Source organism: Anoplopoma fimbria, chromosome 21, assembly GCF_027596085.1.
Source record: "Anoplopoma fimbria isolate UVic2021 breed Golden Eagle Sablefish chromosome 21, Afim_UVic_2022, whole genome shotgun sequence".
Lineage (NCBI taxonomy): Eukaryota > Metazoa > Chordata > Actinopteri > Perciformes > Anoplopomatidae > Anoplopoma > Anoplopoma fimbria.
The window spans coordinates 13,746,310-13,765,515 of record NC_072469.1 but is presented as its reverse complement, the minus strand read 5'-3'; the positions used below and the strand labels follow the sequence as shown (position 1 = coordinate 13,765,515).

Sequence of the window (19,206 nt, the reverse complement as noted above, 5' to 3'; positions counted from 1 at the left end):
AAGCACAACCCTTCCTAAGTGATGGCAGCCTCTCTGAATAGGCATGCTTGAGGATGCAACATGTTTACTGCATAAACAAGCCAGCCCAGCAGTAAGGGATCCAAAACATCTGGCTGCATTTTCCTCATCTTTTTAATGAGGTTTGTTTCGCGGAGACAAAGACATGTAAGGTAACATCTTGACCAGCGATTACATTCGGCTGTTTAAGAGGACGGGGGGAAAAAATAGCTACTGTTTTACACAAAGCTTTGGAGGATGCTACTTCAAGAGCGTACCTTCCAGGGGATATCTAAAATCGGAGTCGGTCTATTTCTACCAGTATGATAATCCAGGCATGCTGACAGCGATAATCAGAGCTGTCACCGATAACCCACCTGTCTGTGTGTTATTTTTTTTACTCCCCCTACCCATGACACAACAGGACGACGGCACGTCCAGACCAGGCTGGTGGAGCCCAGAGCGTCCTCCCTGAACAGCGGCGATTGCTTCCTACTCGTCACGCCACACCACTGCTTCATCTGGACCGGGGAGTTTGCCAACGTCATCGAGAAGAACAAGGCGAGTCCGGCTCCTGAGCGCTGTGGAAATGACAGGAAAGCTAGCTTCGGATAGACCTGAGTTTAGTAAACATCTACACAGGTGGAGTGAGGGTGGGGTTAAGTGGGGCGGGCTTGACGTGCAGGATGTAAACACACAGAACTGGGAGGTAGCAATAGTGGCACGGGAAGAAGTGTGTGTTGGCTGACAGGAAATGTGTGTGTGTGTGTGTCTGCGAGTTGTTGCAGGAAACAGACACCAAACAAGGCTATTGTTCATAGACTGCTCTGCTGACCTGTGATTGGCCGAACAGAGCGCTGACCTCAATTGAACGAAGAAGGACCTTGTTATTTATGAGGGGTTGTTTGAGTTTAGGTCATTAAAGTTTGCAGACTCGTTAATAGAAAATGTTGCCAAGTACTAACAGTTTATTAATAGCAAAGAACCTCTGTGTTTTTGGCATCAACAGAACTAATCATGATAATATAATGCTACTTTTTTCTCCCATTTCTTTCAGGCTTCAGAGTTAGCAAACTTCATCCAGAGAAAGAGAGACTTGGGTTGCCGAGCCAACTACGTCCAGATCATCGAGGAGGCTGTCAGCACGCACAGCCACTCTGCCAAGGACTTCTGGAAGATTCTGGGAGGGCAGTCCAGTTATCAGTGTAAGGAGACGTATCTGGCGTAATAAACATCAAGTAAATAGTCTCCAGAGCAACGGAACTCAAGCTGATGACCTTGTCTTTCTTCTTGCAGCTGCAGGAACGCCAGATGAAGACGAGCTGTACGAGGGGGCCATCGTGGAGACGAACTGTATCTACCGCCTGATGGATGACAAACTGGTCCCAGATGATGATTTTTGGGCCAAGGTGCCCCGTTGTTCCCTGCTCAATCCCAAGGAGGTCAGAAAACTGACTGGAGTTTAAATGCATCTTGAATATGTTAAGCCATTTAAAAGCCTCTATATGAAGTATTTAAATATTTTTTACTTTGGCGCCACCCAATGGTCATTTAAAAGAAATACATTATTGGAGACAGCTAAGCCTGCTGGTACTGTTGGATTTGAAAACTTAAAACCTTCTCTGTCTGTGTTTCTGCACAGGTTTTGGTGTTTGACTTTGGCAGCGAGATGTACATATGGCACGGAAAGGAAGTGACGCTGGCACAGAGGAAGGTGGCCTTCCAGCTGGCAAAGCACCTGTGGAACGGAACCTTCGACTACACAAACTGTGACATCAACCCGCTAGACCCGGGGGAGTGCAACCCTCTCATACCCAAGTACGAAAACATGTACTGCAACATTACAGAACAGTGTTGGTTTTTACACCGTCTGTGGCTGAGGAGATTTTACAAACTTTAAAAGCATAGTTTGGATCTCTTGATGTGGGGTTGTATGAGGTACTTCTCTATAGTCAGTGTTTTATCTAGAGGAGATGGAGTTTGGAGAAACAGACAGGAGTACCAGGCCTTAAGAAAAATAACTGATGTGAATGGGGGCAGCTGCAAAACAGATTTAAGACTCCTAAAAAAAATTGAATAATTTAAAAGTGCTTCCTATATTATATATATTTTTTATTTTCACCGTTTACCTCGCCATCAGACAGCCGTTTCAGATGGGGGACTGAAGCCGTTATCTTTGCTCTCTTCAAAATTTCCTCCATTTACAAAAACAGTAATTTTACCACCCATAACAAGTGAGTTGCTGGTCAACCGTATTGTATTGAGTGATTGAGGTGATTCTGAACAAACCTTTTTAAAATACTAAAGTCACACAATAATACAAACTAACTAAAACTTTGTTTACTACGTGTTTTGCGAGGTAAAATTACTGTTTTTGTCAAAGGAGTCCTGTGGCTTTGAAGAGAGCATAGATAGATATTACTGCTTTAGTTCCCTGTTGGAAAGCGCTGTCTGACAGCAAGGTAAAGCAGTGAAAGTTTTCTGAATATAGTTAACTCTTAAACTGATATAGTGTCTAAATTAGGTTTTGCTGTTGCCCCCGTCCACAGCAGTACATTACATTCTCCAAACTGGTGGCATCCCAACCAACATCTACTGCAGAGTAATACACTGACTATGGAGAAGTACCTGATACAACCCCGCTTCAAAATATACACTGGTACTGTGTCCTTGACTGACTGCATCCTTCTACCCCACAGGTCAGGTCAGGGCCGACCTGACTGGGCCGTGTTCGGCAGGCTGACTCAGCACAATGAAACAACCCTGTTTAAAGAAAAGTTCCTGGACTGGAGCGACTCCAGGAAAACACCAAGCCCCTCAAAAAACAACGACCACATCTCTGATCAAAAGGTCTCAAAGAGTACCTCAGTACAGTAAAAGTTTAGTGATTATAATCCATGTGGCACAGAGGATAATGTAGAGTATCAAATGCACTTCCTGTCCTCTTAATTCCGTCCGTCCTCTTACCCCAGGAGCAGTCCACCTCCGATCAGCACCATGCGTACGACGCCTCCCTGATGCTGCCCCTCCATCAAGCTCCCGTCGGCACCAAACTGGACGGGTTTAACGTGGGGCGGGGCTACGGCCTGGTGGAGGCCGAGGAGTGGCGGAGCTGCGAGATCAGCACGCTGGGGGTGGAGGTGTGGCACATCCTGGAGTTCGACTACAGCCGCCTGCCGCTCCAGAGCATCGGCCAGTTTCATGACGGCGACACATACGTGATAAAGTGGAAGTACATGGTCAGCACTGCGGGTCAGTGTTATCGATGTTTACTTTTACACACACACACCTGAGGATCTTGGCTTCCATTAATAGTATAAAATGTATTATTGATAACTTAATTTAAGTGCTACCTCATTAACTCTAACACACAAAACAAGTCGGGTAGTTTCATCGGAACTGTAACTTCTGAGAAAATGTCATGTTCAGACAGAAAACGCTACTAAAGAGATAATTTCCATTAGAAGCCACAACAATAGATGAGCCTAGTTTTTAGTTCAACTGCTCATCATATCCTTATTGTTGCACTGAATCTTATGTTCTAGCATATTTATCAAGGTATCGGAGGTCTTTAGTTGCCCAGTGGAAAACAGGAATCTTTACTGTAGCCCTTGAAGTTGTTGGATCTAAAAACTTCCAGGAGGACATTAATCATGCTAATTGGGATAAGTTTAGAATGAATCCTGTTTGCTCTTGTATTGTCATTATTGTGATTATTTAGGAATATCTTTATTAAATGAAACAAAATCCAGAAATGTTTCGGTGAATGGACGATGACCGAACGGAACAGCTATTTAAATTGGATACTTATAATTCCCTTACCTTTGTTTCTGAGGCATGGAAAAAAAATGTCAGGATGATTTATTTGTCCAATTTTAGTTTCTGGACCCTTTTTCTAAATGATGGTGCCTTGTAAGCCTGTACAGGCCAGGCATATTAATTTTGCATGACAATAATGAACAGAAAAAACTCAGTTCAGATCCATCCATCTTTGATTCAGATACCAGTGTTCTTTATTTAAAGACATTTCCAGATGTAATGAAATTGACTGTGCTTTATACTCTCTACTTTATTGTAGTGAAACACAAAAGACACTTCTGAAAGAAGTCTTCTAGGGTGTCAGAATACCCAGGAAATTAATAAATTGGATTATCTATCTCTTCTTTATTAGAGGATGTTCCATCATTAGTTACAAAGATAATGTGTTTGAACTTGATTCCAAAAACATAAATGTTGGTAAACCGTACAAAGGTTTATTGTGATTATGTATGCCGCATTAAGACAATCTAACACTCTCTTGCCATCAGTTGGGAGGAGACAGAACCCGGAGCAGCAGAAGACGGCAGGGGCCGGTAGGGAGAAGTGCTGCTACTTCTTCTGGCAGGGCCGCAACTCCACCGTCAGCGAGAAAGGAACGTCTGCACTGATGACGGTGGAGCTGGACGAGGAGCGGGGAGCACAGGTACATGAAAGAGTGTGTGTGTGTGTGTGTGTGTGTGTGTGTGAAAAGATTATAGTGAATTCCATTATTTAATACGCATAATTGTGTGATCTTTAGTTGACCTCAAATTGTGTTTCCTCTTCTTCCAGGTTCAGGTGCAGCAGGGTAAGGAGCCTCCGTGTTTCCTGCAGTGCTTCAAAGGAGGGATGGTGGTCCACTCAGGGAAGAGAGAAGAGGAGCAGGAGAACTCACAGAGTGAGCCCACGTCACTGACAAATACACAGTTTGCTTTTTGCTGCTGATCCATCATTTTCTGCACAGGCTGCATAAGCAAATAAGACTCATTAATTCTCACTGAGCTTCTGTTCTTAAAGCTAAAAGCTACACTTAGAATTTATCTTTAGCTAAATTAAAATTATTAAAAAAAAAAAAAAAAAAAAAAATGGAATGTACTAATAGACTTCCCTCTGTTCTTCCCTGCTAGGTGACTGGCGTCTGTACTGCGTGCGGGGGGAGGCGGAGGTGGAGGGCCACCTGCTGGAGGTGGCCTGTCACTGCAGCAGCCTGCGCTCCAGGGTCTCCATGGTCCTGCTGAGCGCGAGCCAGGCCGTCATCTACCTGTGGCACGGCTGCAAGTCCCAGACGCACACGCAGGAGGTGGCACGCACAGCCGCCAACCAAATCAAAGAGCAGTGAGTGGAACCTTGATTGTCTCCCCCCCTAAAATGACATCAGAAGTGGAATTCAAACTGCCAAAAACAAAAATCTGTTCAATTTGACTTCAGCCAACAAATAACCAGAGCTCTTCCTGACACCTCTATTGCTGAGATGAAGCCATTTCTGATTTATTCTCATACTGTTTTTATTAGCCAGTTTGACGCATTTGTCCTTGTGCAGTTGTCCTCTGGAAACAGGCCTCCACAGCAGCAGCAAGGTGACCATCCGGGAGTGCGACGAGGGAGCAGAGCCCGCGGGTTTCTGGGAGCCCCTCGGGAGGAGGGACAGGAAGGCGTACGACTGCATGCTGCAAGGTGTGCACAAAGCCTAAAACCCATTTTTCTTTACCATGAAACAGCTGCTGTTGGTGTAGTTAACTGCAGTGGTTGACCTTTGACCCTCAGACCCAGGGAGGTTTAACTTCTCACCACGTCTGTACCAGCTGAGCAGCACCTCGGGGGAGTTTGCAGCAGTGGAGTTTCTTTACCCCGCCAGAGACCCCAAGGAGGTCAACTCCATGCCCTTCCTGCAGGAGGACCTTTATGCAGCTTCCCAGCCAGGTACACACATGCATTTGTCCTACTGTACATGTGAAGGTAACAATAGTTCATTTTATTTAGAGGTTGCTTTTCAACATAATCAAAGATGATTCACATTGCAACATGTTTTCAGCTGACTACACATAATTCTTCATTCATTTCATGGACTTTACTGGATGTCTGAGGCTGATTCTGATGTCAACATTTGAGAGTTAAGATGTGAATATCTCATGGAGGCGCATGAATTTAACAAACATTTTTGATAAGGATCCCTTAAATTTGGTTATTTAAGAATTGTGAATAAAATATGTTCTGAGAGAGACATTTTACACTTGAAATATAAACTTCTACTTGACCTGAAACATGGTGTTTCAGCTAATGTTGTGAAGGTGGTTGCATATGTCAAAGTGTGTGCAGCTAGGAATCAGGGCGTATCACTATATATATCAGAATTATCATTCCATGGTCACTTCAGTGTGTGCTAATGAGTTTCCGTTGATGATGATTATTGCTATGTGTGTGTATTTTTATATATTAACATGAACTAGTCATCCAAAACTCTGTGTTTTTTTCCTTCATCCTCAACTTGAGAACCTAAAACCTAAGAAAATCGATGAGCGGCCACTTTACTACATTGTCCTCACCCTGAAAGTCCTCTTCTTGTTTTCTCTCTCTGATGTTCAGCCCTGTTCCTGGTGGACAACCACCACGAGGTGTATCTGTGGCAGGGCTGGTGGCCTCAGGACAGCGAAAGTACCGGCTCAGCCCGAATCCGCTGGGACTCGGACAGGAAGTGTGCCATGGAGACTGTGCTGCAGTACTGCAGAGGTATTCCACTTCATTCTATTATTAGACACAGAAAACACTTCTAACGACGACGGTGGAGTAGGGCTATTGAAGGTCAATAAAAACATAAATCGAAGCCGGGAGAGGGAGGTAATATTCCGAGAAAAACCTTATAATAAATATACTCTGAGATTGAAGTCACAAATTTGTAAAATAAAATGGTGTGTTTTTTGTCAAGGTTAAATCAACATGATCACAACACAAACGCCACTGACACTGCATTAACGTGAGCAGTCTGAATTTTGTTCTGTCAAAATTAGTTATTTATGGACAGGATGGCCTCTGAGCGACGCAAAGGTCCTGAAAGATACATATATGTTTTTTTTCCTTTCATGTTCTTTCTCTGTTATTTTACAAAGATAATGCCAACATAAGTATGCATTGTACTTTATCCTCAAAGGCGAGGCGAAGGTCCTGAAAAAAGACACATATACATATCTTTCATGCTCTGTTTCTGTTCTTCTATGAATATAAATAGATACTATTATAATACTTATATCACAATGTAGCAATGTGTTTCCTTAACAAAAAAAAAAAAAACCACATGGTTTACATTTTTAGTTTTTCCACAAAAAGTTATAATTTTTACAATTTTTTCTTGTAAATTCAGATTTTTCCCAGAATATTACCCTCCTGCCCTGGCTCGGTAATGATTATTATTTAACAACAATGACCCAAATACGCAATAATATTTACCTCTCTCTTTACTGTTTAACATTATAACTATTCTTTCACAAGTTGATGTTGAAACCACTACAGCAGTGCCTCTGTGAAACCGCCAATGTGTTATTGTTTTGTCTCCACAGAGAAGAATGAGAAGAAGCCTCCCAAAGCGTACCTGATCCACGCTGGACTGGAGCCTCTCACCTTCACCAACATGTTCCCCAGCTGGGAGCACAGAGAGGACATCGCTGAGATCACTGAGAGGGTGTGGATCCAATCACATTATCTGATGACTCCCAGCTACATCATCTGATATGAACCAGTATTGCTCACAGAGACAGAACAGAGTCCAGGTGTAAGATATTATCCATCATTTGCCTTGAAAGATAATCTATTTTGTGTGTGCGTTTTTAGGAGGCTGAGGTGTGTAACCAGATTATCCTAGTGGAGGACGTGTTGGCCCGGCTCTGTAAGACCATGTACCCACTGGCAGATCTTCTGGCCCGGCCGCTGCCTGAGGGCGTTGACCCTCTTCGCCTGGAGGTCTACCTGTCTGATGAGGACTTTGAGGTGAGAACCTGCAGTCTGCAGACTGTCTCTGATGTTACTTTAAAGGCCAAGAGAAACTGTAATTAACTCACTGTACACCACCTGCTCAGCACCAAATGACAACCAGAAAAGTTTTCTGTCAGCTGGTGAACAAAGTGAAGCCTTTAGCAGCTAAAGAGTAGGATATTTTTGGCGGAGGAGACCAAAAAACAGAGCTAAAAGAGAGTGAATAAAGGACTTTCATTCAGCAGGTGGACCGAAACACGACTCTAAATGAATGCTAATGTTGCTCTGTGTTTGCTGGATCTGCAAATAAGCAACTGTTGATAACACATCAGCCTTATGAACCTTCTATGATCACAAAATGTGTGATTTACAGATCGTCATGACCCCAATGGCCAAAAAACTGATGAGTACTGCTTTAAAGTACAGCGTGATATACCGTTATGTATTTTGCACCTTTGAATAATAAGACTGGTTTTGTTTAACATTTATCTCATGCCAATAAATCCTCTTGGAAATGAACAGAGGAATAAGACATAATCAGGCAACAAATTTACCTCTGGTTTTGGTCTTTTCATTGGATTTATTGACAATAAGTAGAATAGACAGGCTTCATCCTTTAACTTTGAGCTTTTATTATGTTGACTTAAATATGACTTTCAAAATTCTTGTTTAGAAATACTGTAAGGTTATAGGAATACTATAGATCACTTTCTCTAAATTTGGGATGCTTTTTTTGACTGATCTATGGCTATATGCATCATTAAGCTTTTTTCAGATTTCCCCTTATGTCCATGTCTCTCTTCCTTTTTCTTTGTCAGATCTTGTCTTTTATCATGTTCATCTTCTTGTCTCTGTGTAAACTTATCTATTCATTCATTCCACCCTCTAGGGTGTAGGGGCTTATGGGAAGGTGAGTCATCTGGCTTAGGCATGGATGACCTGTACTGTTGCTTCTTTTGCACAGCACCCTCATTCAACTTAACCATAAACCATTTTCTATCCAACTCTTTCTCATCGCTCTATTTCTTTTAATTTCCTCTCTGATAAAACATCTAACGCCTCTCATGTGTTTATTAGCATGCTGTTCACTCACAATCTATGAGCTGGTGTGGACACTGTACTGAATCCTGAGCTCTTTGACCGTGTTTTACTGGAGATGTGAATTGAGGAATGACTGCTGTGTTTTTGATCTCACTGACGCATGAGTGTGTTCTAAGATGTTACTCATTCCTCACCATGCAAGCTGAAGGAAGTGTCGGTTCTTAGAGATGCACTGATCTATTGGCCGCCGCTCGGAACCAGCTTGTTATCAGCTGATTGGCTATGATTGTTTGATTAGTCTCGTATTTCAGATTTTTTTTAATGGTCAAATTTTTATAGACGAATTCAAGTAGCACAAACACAGACAGTAATGTCTCATACACGCACAACATTTTGTAGGTGTGGAAGTTCTTCAGCGCAAGTAAAGAAGACATCCAGTTCGGATTTTGTCTCAAAATAAGCCGTGGAGGAACAGCTTTAAGACATTTGGAACAACTTAATCAGTCACTTAAAAAAAACATCACCCGGGTGAAAATAACAGAGTGAGAGGAGGTGCTGTAACTTGGTGCAGTTTTGGAGAAAAATATAAGTTATTATGTACTGTGACGTATACCCCAGTGGAATGGAACGTTTGAGGGGTGCACAGTCACAAGACGGATTTACGTCATCCGCATTTGGTTAAATCTAAAAGTGGGTTAGGGATCAGAATCGGCCAAGCAATCAGTGCATCTCTAGTTGGTTTGAATTTGTAAACAATCTGTGCGGTCAACTGTGGTGTGACTGTGATGGTGCTCTTCCACAGAGAGCCCTGGAGACGACCAGAGAGGAGTACAGCGCTTTGCCTAGCTGGAAGCAGGTGAAACTGAAGAAATCCAAAGGTCTTTTCTAAACGGGCTAAAACAAAGAGTTGACCTGAAGACACCGAGACGTCTAGACACAACGGAGGGTCAGGAGCTCTGCCTCTCCTGAGGTTATAACCCTGACGGACGAGGGGAGAGACGAAGGTACGGAGGAGGTGATGAGTGACCGAGAGGCGCGATGGCTCCTTGTGCTGCACGTTCCTTCCAGTTTTGTGTTTGTGTTTTGGTCTTGTAAGTAGGAGACAAATGCACTTTCCAAGAAGTTTATTGACTTTATTGTAAATGTAGATATGTACCATACGCAGAACAGCCCAGTGCCCTTAAAATGTCAGCCATGCAGCCATCTGTCAGAGTGGGAGCAGGCCAGTCAGCCTGTTCAGCACACTCCACAGGAGACGCTGTGCTATTCCTTTATATGTGTTTGTCCATTACAAATAATTTATATTTATCAAATCCATATAGGATTTATTTTTTTTAAAGCTCCATGAATATTCACCGAGCTAAAAATAATGAATGATATTGATGAGGTCTGTGTCATATGTCGATAAATACTGGAAAATCACAGAACTCTCTCTCTCGCTGTACAGTTCACCGCTTGCCATTTACAAATCCAACGATGCAGCTTTATTATTGCGTTTAGTGTCATTATGTGTCAGAGGAAAAGGATTCAGGCCGGGGCGATGATGTAATGTGTTTGAATTTTTTTTTAATCCTTCAGTGTATAGTGGCCTTGCTTTTGTGTACAGTTTCTATACAGATGCTGGTCTGCATTTTGGAGACTTTTTGTGATATAAAGAATTATTAGAGAAATAAACTCTGAAAGTTAGAAAGTCTGAGCCTTATTTCTTGCCTTTTGTTTTCTCCATGATTATGTCAAACTCAAGCACAAATTCTATACTGCATATACTGATTAATATACTGTATTATACATATTCTGTTCTTGGTGACCGAGTGATTCTATGTGACCGACATTATTCTTTTATAATCCAGTAGAGGGCAGTATAATACTAATTTATGTGATTTGGGACATGACTGGTGCAGGCGATTGGTTGGATTCATGGTGAATCACATTGAAGTCATGTGATATCACTTTGTACACACTGTATTTCTCAGTATTCCACTGTGAAAAGTACCTGCTGTACATCAACTTCTTTTTCTGTGGTAAAACTGTTGAATATTAACTAAATGGAAAATCTAGAACCCTGAAAGACAAGACATACAGAGTGTTTGCCTCCACAAGGGGATGGAATATAAATCTGAACATGTTTAATGAAATAGGGAACCAGATAAAAAACACCAAAATATGTTTTATTTTCAAGCTTTCCTTTTTCTTTCTTAAGATTTACTGGTGGGGATTTTACCTCTATAATTACCTCAATCTATAGTGTACTCATGTCTGTTATTCATATTCAAAATCTTGATTGAGGTTGGAGAGATTTATTCCGAAGCTGGTAAAGCACAAAAAGGGATGAAAAAAAAGAGAGAAACAACGACGTTCATGGAGTCTTGCTGTTGTGTTTACAGTCAGTGCATTGAGAGAGAATTGTGTCTTTAATATCTAAAACCCTATCGTAAATGTAAGTACATATACTCAAGTACAAATTTGAGGTACCTGTACTCAACTAAAATATTTCCATTTCACACCACTTTATACTTCCATCAATTTACAATTCAGAGAGAAACATTACATTACTAATTAGTTTTTAATATTTTTTCACAACTTTTCAAGGATGAAAAATGAATTGTATACTGTGGTTTTCTGCCAAACTGCACACACAAGTTAAAAGTGTCCCCATCTTGACCAGCTACAACAGTTAAATCAATACATACATTTTACATTAACATTAATACATCAGTCAATCAATCAATAATCCGATAATTAAACAATTCGAATTAAAGGGGCCATTTTTCTGTATTACGTCCATCCAATTTTGATAATTTAAGTACATTTTGCTAATACTTTCTTTTACTTAAGTAACATTTTGATGCAAGACATTTACTTGTACTAAAGTATATTAACCATGTGATATTTCCCCACAACTGCTGAAAACTTGTTTAATTGTCAGAAACACACAAGAAACATTGGGATAAAAAAAATATACCGTTTGTGTTTAATAATGTTATTTCAATTAAGTTCAACCTGGCTTCCTTTGTTGCTAGTTTCCACACACATTTGGTTACCTACAGTGTCATGTAGGAGAGGAACGGTCCTTATTATTGTTTTTCATTCGTTATCAAAAGGGGAATGACAGGAAAAAAGTTTAGAAAACTGTGTTTGTGCTGCATAAACTCCCAGTGATGTTAAACATGAGACCTATCTGTAAAAATAAAGTATTATTTAAGCATTCATGCTAGTTATACTGTTGTAGTAATACTAAGAGTCACATATGGCAGCTTTATGGATTCTGTTAAAAGCTCAATTACCTACGCAAAGTCACAGGTGAAAGCTACAGTCAGCCCTCCAACCTGTCAAACCTCGCAGCTACATTTTCCAGGCTGTTGTCCAACTCCTTACACACACACACACACACACACACACACACACACACACACACACACTCTCTGAAAGCTCTCAGATGTTCTCAATATCAGCCGTTGGCCCATGTTGAGGAACAAGAGCAATTAGAGGGGAATTTCATGCAATCACAGTAGAACAATATACACAGCGGGTTCCTGTTCATCCAACTGTTGCTCAATAGTTCTAAAGGCCTCACTGACAGCCTGCCCCGAAAACAGCAACACCAGAGAGAGAAGAACAAGAAGAAGAAGTCTTTTCCAAAAAAGGTTGGCAAGGCGCTGCGCGGCTCTCGCCCTCTTCTCGCATGCTGAAGTTGTTGGATGCTGGGACCGTGTGCAGGATTACTCCGATGCACATGCCTCCTCCTGAACTCCTCTGGCCTGCTCCTCCACACCCACTCAGTGCAACATGCTGCAGCCTCCCCCCTCCCAATCCCCCTCCACTCTCCTCCCTGTCTCCGCGAAGACAGTAGGATGTACAGTGAGATGCTACACACACACACTGCCAGGTGTGTGGAGTATCTCTGAACCCAGTTTTGACTCTGAGCCCAGTTTCTGCGCTGAGCTCCAACCAGATTTTTCTTTTCATATAATCCCTTTTACAGGATGCAGAAACATGAATGCAGAAACACCATGACACACACACACGTGCAGTACAGTATGTGGACACACACACAGAATCTAGCAGTAATATGTATAGGAGACACAGCAAGGAAAAGATGCAAAGTAAAGGTCATCACATCACATGTACATAAAAAAAAATCACAAATAATTTCCTGGTTATTCCAGATAATCCATAGATCATCAATCATTTTCAAGGGGACGATTTCTTTGGTGGGAAATATTTCCACTTTGCCGTCTATTTTCTGTGAGATGTGATGTGATTTTATTACTTGGTTCAAACGATGTTCAAACTCCCCCTTGTAAACTTTTTATGTGTCGCATAGAGCACAGTAAAAAACACTCCTGCAGTTAACTTCAGGGCTTCCTGTTACCTTTCATAGTAAAGCTCTAATTCCCTTAACTTCTCCATTAATATGACATCTATTAACAAGGCAAATGTATTTATATAGGACAATGCCTTACGGGTAAACTCGGTGTGCTTGGCATGACAATGCGTGTGTGTGAGCAGCTACACTGCAGACAGAACATCCACATCCCACCCACTGGCACAAAAATACAGTATCAGATCCTAAGAAATAAACCTGAGGAAATGGAAAAGTTTTGATTTGGAATGTGGACACAGTTGGAAGTCTGGCTGGATTGTACCAAGTGAGAAAGGTCATAAATACTGTATACTGCAGAGCTGAACCATCAAGTTCTTGTAATAATACATTACAACCTGCATTGTTCTTATCCATGTTTGCTTTCTAGCAGTTTGCTTCTTCACTGCCTTTTGTTGGTGCATTGCTCGTTTTGTTGGCTCGTTACTCAACTGGCGACCAATGGGATGGAGTGAAACTGAGGGCATGATGCGTGATTATGTGCGTCTTTATGCAAAATAACTAACAGAACCCTGGATTCTGAGCTGGATCCTAGATTTCCAATATAATCCTTATTTTGACCCCTTCTGTCTGGTCCACCCATGTCTTTCACATTCCCGCCCCCTGTTTGTAACTTCAGCTGAGATAACCCTGATGACATCATTAAGGGTTATTAACTTTAAAAATCTCCCTCCATCGCCCCAAAAAAATATTTCTATAAGTGAGCTGAGTAGTACTCCAAGCTACCAATGAACTGACCTAGAATGTGTGAAATCTGCGGAGTGCACCTTTAAAACCAGAATGCAAAATAATTCTACTTTGGAGATTTTGCATCCAAAACCTACAATCATGTAAGAATATATAAAATAGGACTTGATTATCCAACAGTATATAAAATGTGTTCCACTTCAGCTGGTGCAACATGGAAATCCTGCTAACACCTTATTCAGTAATAATAATATAATACATTTAATATAACACTTAGGGGCATTTTGCACCATGACTACTAATGCAGGGCTTCATCTGTAATGTATAGTATTAAAATGTTGTAGTATTGGCCTTTTTAAATGGATCTTTACTCTGGCCATCAAAAATAAATGGAGGTTGGACATTAACCATCCCGTCATGGATTAGTATGTGACAGCACTTCACAGAGAGCGATTCCTCAGCAGCAGCAGCGCCGGGGAAAGGTGAAACTGTAATGTTTGTGATTAATTATTAGATTATGCAAAGGGTAATTAAAATATCAGTCAATATTTACCGGGCCATATGCCACGGGCGCTTTTTGCCACCATGGCTCGCCTTTGAATTTTAATATCCCAAACGGGGTGAGAGGCGCCCTTTGGCAGGTATCTCCCTAATGCTCTTAACCATCTGTCGACGCTCAGCCCACTTCCACACCAACATAATGTTTTGTTTATGATAACGCTGTTGATTCAACATGGGCTTAGGTGCAAAGTGGCACAGTTGAGCTTTAACACCGTTTATTCCGCAATATTTGCATTTGGCGGCGTGCCTGCCCAGCGGCACTCCTCCCCTCTCCTCCTCCTCTCCTCCATCTACAGAAGATGACGAGCGGAGAACAATGAGAGACCAAATAAGGCTTAGCACATATTCTTCTGCATGCTGTGTTCCCTTTTTGTTCACCGTTTCTATTTATGTGTGGATTATCAGTTGCTCTCAGCATCACAATGGGGCTATGGGTTCCTCTCCTGATTCCACCTCCCTCCTCTCCTCTCTTCTCCTGATTCCTGATTCATCTCTTTTCCTCTCCTCTCTTCTCCTCACCTCTCTTCTCCTCTCTGCTCCTCTCCTCTTCTCCTCTCCTCTCTTTTCTTCTTTTCCTTTTTCCTCGCCATTCCTCTCCTCTCTTTTCCTCTCCTCTCTTCTCTTCTTTTTTCCCTCCCCTCCTCTCCTCTCTTTTATTTCCTTTCTTTTCTTTTTTCCTCTCTAATCCTCTCCTCTCCTCTATTTTCCTCTCCTCTCTTCTCTTCTCTTTTCCTCTCCTTTCCTCTCTTCTCCTGTCCTCTCCTCTTCTTTCCTCTCGTCTCGTCTAGTCTCCTTTCCTCTCGTCTCCTCTCCATTCCTCTCCTCTCCTCTCCTTTCCCTCTTTGGGTTGGAAAAAAGCTCAATCCCCACACTTCCTGTCCAGAGTCTAAGAAAGCCACTTCAAAGACTGGGGCCCTGAGATGATTTATGGGAAATGAATCTCAGAAAGAGGACTTTTCTTCTCTTTTCTGGTGCCCTGGGCTCTTAGTGGTAAGCTCTGCTTGTTAACCCAGATTTAGATCTCTACCCTGATGGAGCCCATAAAAGCAGTGTGGATTTATATAATGTGGAGCGCAGCCACGTGCCTCAGGTCCCCTTCGCTCGCTGTGTCTCTCCTCTGTCTCTTGTCCAATTTAGACCTGGACGGTCACTTTGAGAGCTGGATGCAGTCTGTGCAGCACCTGGGGCACATCAGCTCCAGCGGACCACACACCACAGTATGAGCTCTACAGAAGTTTAGCTTTTATTCCTCTGGCTTATGATGGAATTAACCTACGGATGGAAAATAATAAAGTAAGAGTAAATTGTGGCCAAGGCTGCAACTGAGGATTATTTTTAGACAAAATAATCTTTAGACTCAAGGTCCACTTTGTAGCTTTTTCCAGAGCGTTCAAGTGCATCTCAACCTTGCCAGCTAATGGTAACTATACAAATTATTTTGCATAAATCTTCTAAACTTGTTGTCGTCTCTATATAAACACCTTCCCATGGCCTGTCAGTAGCTTTAAATGAGTGGGACAGTGTCAGTGTCCAATGGTTAAAATATGGAAAGCACATCTAACAAACATTAATGGTGTCATAGTGAGGTCAATTATTAAAGGCACTGAGTTAATATCAGCCACTTTAAACTGACAGATACCGCAGAAATAGAGACAAACTGCTTTATTTTACGAGTCTGTAAAGACCTAACAATTTCCTTCTTATTTCCTTTGACCTTTTTCGAGAAATATCTTTGTAAACTTGTACTAACGAAGAGGAAGACATCATTGAATGTACTGCGTCATTTCAACCCAAGTAAACACTCAGTAAAGGTTCATTTATTATTGGAAACTATTCTTCTTGTTGCTCTAATTTAAACAAATGTTGCACGTTCAGCTGTGCACTGATTAAAATACTCTGCTGTCAATTAATTTGAATTAATTAACTGGAAGTTTACCAACTGAGCACTGAGGTCCCTTTTCCTTTCGTAGAATTTGTACCAATTTACAGACCTTTTGAGATGAAGTGTTAACTAAAATCATCAATTATGGCACACTATGAAGAGTCTGACAAAGACCGTAAAATATGATTTAAAGCTCCGGACAAATCTTGTAAATTGACCTTAAGATAATATACATTTTCAAACAAATTTTTCCAACGTCAGAATAAACGTGTTACTTAAGGGTATTTAAAAGTAACTTTAAATATAGTTAACTCTATAAATCACCTGATTATTTTCATTATTAATCTGGGAAAAAAGCTATTTGTAACTTTTTGTGTAAAATGTCCAATAATAGAGAATGAAAACCCATCAAAAACCTCAAATGTCTCATTTTATCCAACCTGCAGTCCAAAAGGTATTGTAGAATGATCTACATTTTTGGACTTAAAAGTATTGACTGATAAAGTTTAGTTTTCTGAAATAAGTGATCCATTTCCTTTTTTTTGCATTTCAGCACTCAACTAGGGTTGACTTTTACAATCCCTCAGTAGCTTCCGTAATTAATTGAGAAATTGTGTAGCCTTTATTCTGGCATTAACTTCTCATTTTATGTTTCCCTTGTGAGCACACATCCTCTGGACATGGCTGGGGTGAGTATTTACTACGTCAGGTGGATAGATGTTGAGAGCAGAAGTCTGGGTCACATGATTCCCTCCATCCAGGGTGAAGAACTTTTAACTGCTGCACTTGAACAATCTGCCAATCACTGAATCAGTCAAAAGCATCTCAGCCTTTTGAGAGGAGCTCCCCTACAACGCACTTCACCATTAGGTGGGACTCTGTGTCTGTGTGTGTGTGTGTCTGTGTGTGTCTGTGTGTGTGTGCACTTCCAAGTGCGCACCGTGCCTCAAAATCGAAGCCTTTGGACCGAAGTTCAGAGACTTCCCTCCCGCCGCCACCTGACATCATTAGAGCCTCTGATCCTCTAATCAACACCAACAAACACACCTCCTTCCTCCTACTACAGCATCCATCCATTCTCCACCTCCGCCGACCTGCCAAATCCTGCGGCCCAGCCCGGGGTCTGTCAGCCTGCTGTGGGGAGCAGACTAGCTGAGGGCCTTTTTGGGTGGGAGGGGGGCTGCTGCTAACCAGGTGGGTGATGAAGAGAGGCGACCCAGTGAACAGCATGCTGCGCTGGGTGGTGGTGTAGGGATTAAAGGAAGATTTGGAGAATTGCAATGCAGTTCCCCTCACACCAGCCTATACGTGATACTAAAGCTCACCAGAGAAGTTATTTCCTGCCACACCCGTCGTCCAGAGGTGGTGGATTTTATGGATTTGTTGAGCAGGAAGAGGTTGCTTGTGTCATCTACAAAACATGCACCGGTCTGAGCATAAACACGCTTGACATCCAACGTTTTTTGGTGTGTGTGTGTCCGTGTGTGCTTGTGGGAAAAAAGCTGACGGTCAGGTGTATAACTTGAGAGGCGCAGGGATCCAAACAAAAACACAAAAAATCCGTAACCAAGAGGAGAGAGTGACTCAGCCTCGGGGCTCCCTGTTGTGCTCTCCAAACCCCCAAAAGCCGAAGGGGAACAAAAACACTGCTCTCTTTAGTTCAACTCCAAATGACCGTGTTATCCTGTTCCAACTGCTCAGCCTGGCTCTAAAGAGTGATGAGGAGACAACACGAGAACTCCGGGGCCCCTAACAGCACTTTTCCATCATTGTTATGGCAGTAGTTCACCCTCAGGTGCCTAACAGGCTCATTTACCCGACCCTCACACATCAACACGCCCCTGATGCTAACTGGAGGGAAAAGCTGCCGCATGCAAACAGCTGGCTGCTGTCTGAAGCATAATTAGTGGTTAATAAAAGAGGCTAATAAGGACTTACCTTCAATCGTCAGTAGCTAAATGAAATTAGTCAGGGAGGAGAAGAGGATCAGAGTCGGGCCGACAGATTGGACTGATGGAATGTGTGACCTAAACCTGTCCTCCAAAGCTGCTTCAACGGGGGGAGCTAACTTTTTCTGTCAAGGGATCGTAAATTAGAAAAGTCACACATTGATATGTTATATATAGTTTCAGATAGTCATTTGGTTTGTCCACCTCTTTGGTTTGGATTTAAATATCTCAGAAACATTAGATTGATCACCATCAATTTTTGTACAGACATTCATGGTTCCCAGAGGATATATCCTAAAGACTTTGGTAATCCCCTGACTTTCCTCTAGCACCACCATGAGGATGTCGTGTTGAAAAGAATGCCTCAACAACAAAACAACAGCAAAATGGGATTCCAATAAGCATCAATTTTAAAGCTAGGATGGGTAATCTAATGCAAGGAATGTCTGCCTGTCCGTCTGTCTGTCTGTCTGTCTGTCTGCCTGTCTGTTCTCTGCATATCCTATGAACCGCTAGCTAACCGCTTCTACTTCACACTTGCTGGGCGTATTACTTGGGACCCAAGGGAGTGCTTTGTTGTATTTAACGCTATTTGGACACACAACAATTTCAATATTAAAATACTTTGCATTAACAAGCAAACAGCGCTCTGCTCTTCAGGGCTTTGAAGACTTGAACACAGTTTACTTTGCTGTTGGATGCTGGATATACTAAAGTTATAACCAAACTCTTGAGTACACCGGGATTCGGAGCCTATCAATCAGCCAGTTCCAAAAGGCCACGCTAAATGATTAAGGCCACAGTCCCAGCTTTCACAAACACTTAATTTAAAGCTGCTCTCTGTCGGGTCCATATAGTTACATGATGGGAAAGTTAAGAGAACAACACATTATATTATGCTTTGAAAGTACATAACAGGTGTTACAAGCAGAAATATTACCACACAA

At 42.0% G+C, this 19,206-nt stretch overlaps 1 protein-coding gene across 1 annotated transcript in view; it reads left to right on the top strand.

The window, feature by feature from the left end:
* The window catches only part of svila (supervillin a), a 139,984-nt gene extending 129,553 nt beyond the window's left edge, over window positions 1–10,431 (top strand). The window contains exons 26-40 of the mRNA XM_054623404.1: window positions 422–558; window positions 1,055–1,202; window positions 1,294–1,439; window positions 1,640–1,815; window positions 2,697–2,847; window positions 2,970–3,249; window positions 4,305–4,459; window positions 4,588–4,693; window positions 4,923–5,130; window positions 5,336–5,469; window positions 5,560–5,715; window positions 6,379–6,522; window positions 7,347–7,468; window positions 7,618–7,773; window positions 9,602–10,431. Coding sequence (XP_054479379.1) covers window positions 422–558; window positions 1,055–1,202; window positions 1,294–1,439; window positions 1,640–1,815; window positions 2,697–2,847; window positions 2,970–3,249; window positions 4,305–4,459; window positions 4,588–4,693; window positions 4,923–5,130; window positions 5,336–5,469; window positions 5,560–5,715; window positions 6,379–6,522; window positions 7,347–7,468; window positions 7,618–7,773; window positions 9,602–9,688 — 2,306 coding nt within the window. The 3' untranslated portion in view covers window positions 9,689–10,431. The remainder of the gene's footprint in view (window positions 1–421; window positions 559–1,054; window positions 1,203–1,293; window positions 1,440–1,639; window positions 1,816–2,696; window positions 2,848–2,969; window positions 3,250–4,304; window positions 4,460–4,587; window positions 4,694–4,922; window positions 5,131–5,335; window positions 5,470–5,559; window positions 5,716–6,378; window positions 6,523–7,346; window positions 7,469–7,617; window positions 7,774–9,601) is intronic.
* Window positions 10,432–19,206: the final 8,775 nt, after the last annotated feature.